The sequence below is a fragment of the Anopheles darlingi genome, chromosome 3 (assembly GCF_943734745.1).
Source record: "Anopheles darlingi chromosome 3, idAnoDarlMG_H_01, whole genome shotgun sequence".
NCBI classification, from domain to species: Eukaryota; Metazoa; Arthropoda; class Insecta; order Diptera; family Culicidae; genus Anopheles; species Anopheles darlingi.
In genome coordinates this window covers 65,243,790-65,253,123 of record NC_064875.1, presented here as the reverse complement: position 1 = coordinate 65,253,123, position 9,334 = coordinate 65,243,790, and the positions used below count along the sequence as shown (strand labels likewise).

General features: G+C 49.1%; 1 protein-coding gene across 1 annotated transcript in view; it reads right to left on the bottom strand.

The window, feature by feature from the left end:
* Positions 1–8,023, bottom strand: part of LOC125955709 (diuretic hormone receptor-like) — a 27,939-nt gene extending 19,916 nt beyond the window's left edge. Inside the window, exons 1-2 of the mRNA XM_049686853.1 lie at positions 7,952–8,023; positions 6,956–7,024 (exon numbers count right to left, since the gene is read on the bottom strand). Of these exons, the coding sequence (XP_049542810.1) occupies positions 6,956–7,024; positions 7,952–8,023 (141 nt within the window). The remainder of the gene's footprint in view (positions 1–6,955; positions 7,025–7,951) is intronic.
* Positions 8,024–9,334: the final 1,311 nt, after the last annotated feature.

The window sequence follows — 9,334 nt, the reverse complement described above, 5'->3', positions numbered from 1 at the left end:
ACACACTCACATAATAGACCGACTGCACTAGCTTTTGCTCCTGGTTTTTATTATGCCATCATTCAAGGTATGCATATTGATTCAGCTTTAAAATAGTAGAGTATTTATGCCCGGTGGCTAACTCAAACCACAGGCTAACTCAATCGATAATAACTCCCGGGATCATGTGCTTTAAACCGGTGCTAGAGTTCAGCTTCTGCATGGTGCAGTTTGGTTGCAACTCCAATCGCGGTATACTACTATTCGCTTAATCGATGAATCAGCGATAATGTTGGACACAGCCACAGTTGTACGATTGAATGACGACTAAATTGTGTCACTATAAAACCAGAGCAATTCATTATTAATGGATACATAATCGGGATAAATTTCCACAAAATGGCTTGTTGGGATATTCACGTTGTGTGATTAAGGCGCTCATGGTGTTTATTTTAGAATAAGTTAATTTGATCGATCGACTGTTTAAAGTCGATCAGGTATTTGTTTTTAATTCTATTAGACATGCTTTTCATTCACTCCATTCATTCCTTCCTTTCATTTCCTTGTGAACGATGGAATACCGTGACATGATGGCATCAAATCTGATCCCGATAGATACAGCCTTATGTGAAGTTTCCATCCATCCGTTTGTCGCATTTTCACAAACTTGATTGTAAAAATACGAAATGGAAAGCATTCCGTGCATCCGGTGTACTCCAAACTTCTAGGTCTCACCGCAGGAGTTATGCCCGTTGCGGGGACAGTTTGGTCTCCAAATTTACGTTCATTGCTTCGACCCTGTTTTTATGCTGGCCACCGGTGGCCGGTAACGTGTGTATCGGCGAAAAACCGCGCGTTTGCCCTCACTTTTGGGCCATCGGCCATTTTATTGCACATACCCATCGACCAACCAACTACCCATAATCGAGTTATGGTACACTCGACGAGCGGCACGGCCTGTTCGCGGTCACTATTGTCTGATGCGCCTTAACGACCGTGTACCATCTGGATCTGGATCTCTTCACGGCCGGGTACACTTCTGGATGCAACAAAAGGCTCGTAATTATGCGCTGGTGGTCGCAGGCAGCAATGGCACAAATGGCCATTCGCTCGCCGTTACGATGCAATCGTTAAAGTGGACGGCAAACGGTATCGTTACGCTCGATCGCGAACCATCCGAACGCATATACTGCGGCGAGTGTGGCCAGTAGAAGGAGAGAAAAATCGTCCTGGAATCCAGAGATAACGCAGTGTGTGTGTGTGTGCGCGTGTGTGTGCAGCGGTGTTGTCGATAATGTAATTCAAAGTTCGATTTCGATCTCATTACGCGAGCGCGAATCGTTAAACGAAACTTCGCGGTTTGGGAGCACCAGTTGCGGGTCCAGCGTGGCGCAGGATGCGGTGCTAATCACAAAATTAACGACCTGGCCATTTCGGTTCCGATAAGAGAGTGCGAGCAGACCATCGGTGAGGTGGCCTCGGTACTCGGAAGTTTGTTTTGCTGGTTTTGGTGGTGGAGGTGTATCTAGAGCGAATGATTGCATCCGTAAGAGGGTTGGTCTGCCAGCGGATGCGGGAAAATCTAATTAAACCTTTTTCAAGTGCGATTCAATCGCAAACTGACCGCGATGTGTTTTGTGAGATGAACGAGCACAGCGAGACAACAAAAAATCGGAAAACTTCCATCCTGGTTGGAATTCATCTATTCTGCTTCGTTTTCCGGTGGCCCCATTTTTGTGTCCCCTTTTTCTTGCACCACCACCACCGACACCACAGAGTTGTCTTGAGTTTCGCGACTTTCGTTTGACATTTCGTTGAAAAAGGATCGCCGAACACATTCGCTGAACCCGGGAAGGTTTTCACCGGGACCAATCGACCATTTTTGGGTGCACAGAAAAAAAAGGGTCAAAAACGTGCGTTCGCTTCGTTTCACTTGAACTGCGCCGTAACTTATTAGTACCACCCGGTCACCGCCAATTCCGACTCCATCTAGTGACGTTCCCTTCGATGGTTTGCAACCAGGGGAACAAAGTAGACACGGCTAATGTGATTTGTAACCGCAATTCCGTGAGCCTTCTCGTTCGTTAAAAAGTTTTCCTCCTTCACGTTCGCGTAAGGGTAACTGGGAACCGCGATCCTTTTCGGGTTTCCTTCCTCTCTTTCCGCTTTCGGTTAGTGAACAATTTTTCAACAACGACGAAACACTCAATCGACCGCACTGCGAAGGGACTCCACTCCAGAGGGACGACGAACGTGCCCTGCAGCCGGTAGCGAAATGAGTCTGCACTTTCTCGGTTTACTTCGATCCTGTTCGGTCGAACACCTTGCGGTTTGTTAGGAATAGTTCCAGGACGCACAGCGAGATGCGCCTGATTACGGGACCCTCTAGTAGTAACCGCAGCTAGCCAACGGCTTGTCTGCTTGAAGTGATTAATTTAATTAACTTTTATGGCCAGCGTCGATTCTATCGCGCGCGCGTTCACTGTCGCAGATGACAGTTAAGCCTAATTTATGTAGAGTAGGAGCGGCCAGGAGTGGCCCCGTGTTTGTCTTCGATCCTTTATTGGCCATTTGTTGGGACCGAATCGGCAGGAGCGGCAGAAATAGGCAAACAGACGAAATTTTTGGCGAATTCGGCGGTTTCGCTCCCGACGATTGTCATTTGGCGGTAAATGCGATGGTTCGTGACGGGGATGCAAACGGTCGATCGTTAGCTTGTTCGCTTCGTTTATGCGCCGGTAATTATGTAGCCCTAATCAATGGCATAATTCATGATCTAATCCTCCGTAATGATGCCTATTTCCGGTTGGTTGGTTGGATGATTATTATTTTTTGTTTCGCTTTCCAATGCAAGCGGCCATTTTCGTGCTTATTCAAATAATGTCTGTTATCACGATGCTACTAAAATCCTCTCCGATTGAGCTTTAAAACTTGAGTTCTGTCTCGCGTAAATCAGGGCAACCGGCTACCGGCTGACTGGAGAGCAGTTGATGGCCGTCGCTTCGCCTGAAATTGAGGCACGTTTCCCCATCGAATGTTACACTATAAAACAGAAAACTTTATGACTTCCCGGTTTACGGTTATGTTATAAGTTGGCGGAATACTGCCAGCAACAGTCGGCGCCGGTCGTTCAACGAATCCGTGGACGACGATGATGCAAGTTTTCGCCTGATGCGCGTTTCCGGCAAATAAATGTGCGGAACACCTGTGGTTGCGGTGCCGTGAGTTGAGAGAGATGAGTGAGTTGTAACCAGCATGGTTTATGTGCCCGAAGCTCATCCATCTAGTACGCGCGATTTCTGTGCTTATCAGCATTGCAGCAGCAGGCCATGGCACACTCCATAGTGAACGTTTTTATTTTGCGCGTTTTTTTTTCAACGTAGAGAGAAAATCTGTAGCGGATGGAGATATGAGATTGCACGAAGCAAATGCAAACCTTCAAGCGATGCAGCAGATTTTTGACTGTTTGTCCGCCTGTCAGTTGCAGTGAACTGCATGATTGTAGCTGCAGGTGAATGCATTTCAATTTGTAATACACACTCACCATCCATTGCTACTACTGTGGACTGGCTACATTGTTATCTTCATGGGCAGCTAACGCAGGGAAGCATACTTTTTCGTCAGAATCCGTATTATCGCGAGAATTACTCCCAGCCAATTGACCTTCTCGATCGGCTGACTGTTGGAGCATAAATCTGCCAGAGCCGCACTCTGCCAGTGTGTATTGGCTGGCACTCGTTACCAGCGAGTCTGTCAATTGTTAGTCCGAGCGTTCCATCAATAATAAATCCACACAGATGCAGAGAGAGAGAGAGAGAGAGAGAGAGAGAGAGAGAGAGAGAGAGAGGCACAGGCAAACAAATCAGCAATCTATCGCTCGGTACACGGCGAGGAAAACAACGAAGAAGCGAACGCGGGAGTGATTTGTCTCGTGCAGACTACTTGGAGCTTCAGACAAGGGACAGTAAGACAAGGGTACGACGTAGGTACGCGGTACGATTCGGTTGAATATTTTATCATTCCATCCATAAATCATGCCGCCTCCGTTTGAACATCCGCGTTATTGAGTTAGCCGGTTCCCGGGGTGGCTCGCTTTGTGCAACGTTGGCACTTTGCTCCCTTCCACGCGAGGATCAGCGTTGACGATCGGCACGGATATTAGAAGCGGAGTAGTATTCAAACCCAAAGTATACGCCACTCTACTCCGCTGTGTGCTTCAAAGTGTTGGCGCCATTGACTACAGAAGAGTGAAAGCATTTGTGTTGTGCTGCTGCTCCGTTTCCTTCCATCTGCTGCCCCTGCCTGAGCACAACAGTAGCATCGCAACATACGCCGTGTCCTTCAACGAACTGCAAACGAAGCGAAGCGAAGGTTTTGTGGCGTCATACAGCACACGTGCCAAGGAACCAAGGTTCCAACAGCCCACACTGCGATATACGCCCGGTGTAGCAGAAATCACAGAGCGCATTCGTTTTTCTGATGAAACCCACAAACATGTTTTCCCAGTTTCGGCGAACAAACCAACAAAAAAAAAACCAAAACATAAAAAAACATCAAAAGATGTTTGTCCGCTCTACGTTTACCACAGTCACCGCTTGACTTGGTCACAGCGAGAGCACCGCATTTCGGTTCGATTCACCGAAGAGAGATTCTTCTTAAAAGCTTCGCTACCGTTAACTTGCTTCACTCCGATGACGCAGGAGGAATTTGCTATGCGGACCGGACCGACAAATATTCATAGATGCATAATGAAAATTACTTACATCTCGCTATTCTCGATCCGGCCGCCGGTTGGCTGGCGGCTCGGAGAGCCATCATCATTCTATTATCGTGCTCATTGGACTCCCTTCGCCGCTCCCTCCGGCTCGGCTCCGGTATCGTGCTTAGCATACTGGCTCCGAGCGAGCAGAAACATGCCGATGTCAGCATGTTTGGTATGCCTCCGTGTCCCGTAAACTATGCACATAGTATTTGCAACTGACCGCTCGGGGCGCACGGTGGCCTCAACAGTACGGCAGGACTGTTTGGGCTCTGGTGACCCCGTTTCACGGGGACATGCTTCAACTCTCCAACACAATTTGTTTCCTTCTTTTTCGGTCCCGGATATACTCCAAGCACCAAGCGGGTCAACAAAGAAAATCCCGGGAAGCCGAAAAACGGCCACGTTTAGGCTCAGTCCGGGATGGCAGCCGGACTTCAGACATCGCCGCTTCTTATGACCATTCGACGCGGACACTCTCTCGAAGTCAAACGATGATAAATGTATTGGTGTAGCGCCGAGACAGAGGAATGGCCGAAAAAGGAGCTCCGGATAAACACAGAAACACCGGAGCCGGAAGGAAGGAAGCCTTCTCCGCGCTGAGGCTGGGAAAGACAAATAACCTCTCCTCGGTGTGCCATCCAGCACGGTGCGCATCACTTGTGAGGCACGAGTGGTTCGGTGGCGCTGGTGTGCCACTGACAGTGATGAGATCGTACCGCGGAGGAGCACTATAGTTTGTTTGCTTGAACAGAGCGAGTTTTTGGGCAATGAATCCACTTGAACGCGCTTTAAACACACCGTGAGTGACGTCACTTGACCTAAGACTCTTCACGAACTATTGCAACCTTCCGAACGGACGGACCACAGACAGTCGGGGCGGACACTCTATAAACAAAAGAGGATCTATTGCGCGTACACAGCGGCTGCATTTCAATCGATTGCAGATTGCGAGCATCCGTATACCACGACCGTTGGTCAGTGCTCCAAGTTCGGTGCAGAGGATGACCAACAACCGTGCACAATTTATCGATTTTATGCAAATGCAACCTCGCCCCCAGCGCCCAGAGTTCTGGCCATTATTTTAACGCTAAATTGCGCCAAAGCGTCTGCTGTTGCTGCTGCCGCTGCTGCTGCTCGTTTGCCAGACAGTTTCGGATCATTCCGGTCCATTCGCCAAACAATGCTCTGACCCCTCCCCCGAGAGAAAAGGAGAAAATGGGAATGAGAAGAGATTATTATGCCGTCTGTCACGCTCAATTCGTGGCGCTTGGTGGCGTGTGCGCCCCTGAGGGAGGGTTGCGAACCATCGCGTGCATGATTAATGCCGGCTCTGGGGATTGGGATTGTCTGGGATGGGAGCTGTTATGCGGGTCAGCGAGTGAAAAGTGAAGTGGCATCGAAGGAGGAAGAGGGCGGCATTCGGTGAGCGATCATTGGGGAAAGTTTGGAACTTTATACCGTTTGAGTGTGCGAGGCTGGCACGTAATTGAATAGTGTACAGCTCGTTGTCGTAAACTCCTCGCGTCGCGGCAAATGGCGGTGACCAAAAGACCATAGCCAGGATCTACATCAGGACCATCAACCACCATTACAAGCAGCTGCAGACAATGGGTTTGGCGCGCGAGAACTGCACGTTACGGTGGTGACCGTTGGCGGAATTGCAAACTATCAGCGGTCAGTAGTACTAACGTTTCCTCAAGTTGCAGCAGCAGCAGCAGCGGCAGCAGCTGGTGGTGTGTATTATGAATGACCTATTTACGAAAAAGGACCCCTTGCCAACAACGCGCTCGCTCTTGAAACAAGCAACCAGCGTCACAAGTGGCCTCAGGAAACCGGATATGGCATCGGTTCGTGTGCTGTGCTGTGTTGGCAGTTTATTTCCGCCCAACTTGCCATCCGGCGCTCGGCGCTGCAATGACTGTCCGAGGTGGATGTGCATTGCCTGTTTGCGGGCCGTGCCGGAGCAGGTTGCACGGGTTTCGTTTCGTTTCGTGGTGCACCCGGTGGTAGAATCCGGTTCGATGTTTCGCCACATGGCTAGAAACATGGTTTGGGCTGGACCAGGCGAAACACCCCCCCCCCCCCCCCCCCGGGGGGGCAGTCGAATCAGGTTTGGAAATGGAATAGTGATAAATCCTGGAGCCCTTTCGGCCCTACGGTGGTGGCTTCGACATGAGCACATGAGATGACGGCAGCGTGAACACATCACACAACCCCGTGACATCCGGTACCGGTTCCCTTCCGGTTGTTCTGGTGCAGCTGAATCTGCAGAAATGGTTGAATCTGCGTGAGCAGAGAGACGGAAAGAGAGCAAGAGAGAACCGGTGACCGGAGTAAGCGAACTAATGGAATCGTGCGCATCGTGGTGACGGTCCTGTTCTCGCTGTTGCTGTTGCTTGTGTCGTCGGACCTTAAGAGATGTCGTTGATGGCTCGTTTATTGATCGTGGATCAATGTATTTGCTGATGGATTGGACATTGGATACCATGAAGTACCTCGGTTCTGAGAAAGCAACATTCATGTGTGTGTGTGTGTGTGTGCGTAGGTTGCTCGGCAGCAAAAGTCAAATTCGATCCAAGGGCGAACGATTGACGTGCTGTCATCACACGACGCACACCATGTTCGTGTTCTGGTAAATCAAGTTTTGCAAGAGCCGTTTACAGGCACGAATGGATCGTAGTAAACCATGTTCGCCACCTCGTCATGTTGACATGTTTTGCTAGATTCTGGATTCGTTGTTCAAGGGCCATTGGTTTGTTGTAACCGCAGCTGTTGTAGCATCATGTACCATATAGGTCAACAATGCAATCAAGTATTTACTAAGCGAGAGTCCATCAACAGTCTTGTGCTAATAGAGAGGTCTCCATTTTGTGCATTGATTTCACGGATTTTTCGGATAATTTCTGCACTAAAATCGATTTTATAGCTGCCGAATTTATCATTTAAAATTTTGTTTGAACTATTTGAAATCTTATGCCAAGGAACCAATAAAAAGCTATTCATCTTTTACTTGGCCATAATATCTTTCATAATAACATTATCTGTCTAGAGAATGTACAAAACGTGTGAAAACTATTAAAGGATTTTTGAAATTCACGCATTGTTAGCAGAAAATACTAACTCAACAGCTGATACAATACATGGTTCACGGGAAGTGTGAGGATTACACTTACTTACACAGTAATCTCTGTTAAGCCAGTAGCCACATACCGTCGGGGACAAAGATAAAGACAGGAACCCATCGGCCGTCTTCTTTACATTCTGCTGCTGTTGCTGACACATGAGCCTCTTCGCCTTTGTCAGCCCAACAGAGTGTCTTCGACGGGCCACACTCTGGCCATACCACTGACAACGGACTAATTAGTCGTAGACAACAGCCGGCGAGAAAAGCTAGAAAGTTAGCTAGTGTTTCCTTTTTTGAGGAGGATAAAGATCAGCTTTCGCTCTATGTTCGGGGACATGCGAAATACGAAGCAGGAGGAAGACCCCTCATCAACCGCTCGGGGAAAGGGATTCACAGATTATAAACCTGAAATACTTCCATTCCTTCCGGGGGGACAACGCACAGTTAGGACGTTTCGGTTTTGCTTTTGTGAGATGAGATAGGGATCACAACGTTATCATCTCACGGAGCGTGTTTGGTGATTTGTTGATTTATTATGTTTTGATGAACGAGAACGGAATCCTCACCGCTAGCCACGGATGGGCGCCACCGGATCGATCTATTTTCCAGCCAGCTAACCAGCCAATAAGCCAACCGGTTCCGTCCGGAACCGGATACTACAAGCGAAGACCCACCCAGGGTTCCGGTATGGTTTCTCTCATCCAATCTATACATCGTTATGATCACATTAAAACATAATCAATGATTAAACACCTTGCGCCGTTCCGGTTGCCACGCGCTTCAACCGAAGCTGGGAAATTCGCTGCTCTCTGTTGCCTCGGCATGGTCTCACGAAAGGCCGAACCGAAAGCCAACAAGCAATCAAGCCAAACGTGGCATCTCTATAGCCTCCACCGCCGGAAAATCACCGACGCCAGATTGGAGGGCTTTGCGCGCGGCAAGACTCTACGCGGAACGCCCGGGGTTCCTTCGAGCACGGCTTTTCCGGCGAAAGTCTCGCGTTCTCGGCAAGCTCAGCGCAACACACGCTTGACAAATGTTGGTTTCGTTTGATAAAGCCAGCAGCAGCCATGGTATGTTGTGCTGCGAGCTACGGGAGCAAATAAAGTTGCCGCTTGTTCGGCGTAAGACGCCCGGAGTTTGGGCGTAACGCGATGCCTCTCGAAGTGATGGTGTCCGTTAAGTCTGGGCTTGCCAAGGGGCCCGGAAAACCGGGGTAAGGCCGCATGTGTGTGTATGTGTTTGGATTGAACGAGTGAGCAAACAACAAATCTCGGTTCTGAAACCGGATCCGAGTGTGAAGCCACCAGCGATTCGCCGAGTGCCGAGCGTCTATGTGCACGGATTCGTTGAAGATTTAGACATGGTTGGAGTGGTATTTGAGGGTAGGGGGGGTTGCTTCCGCTTGTTGGCATCGAAAAACTTTTATCGCGGAGATGTAGGTGAAGAAACGGGTATGAGAGTGTGTG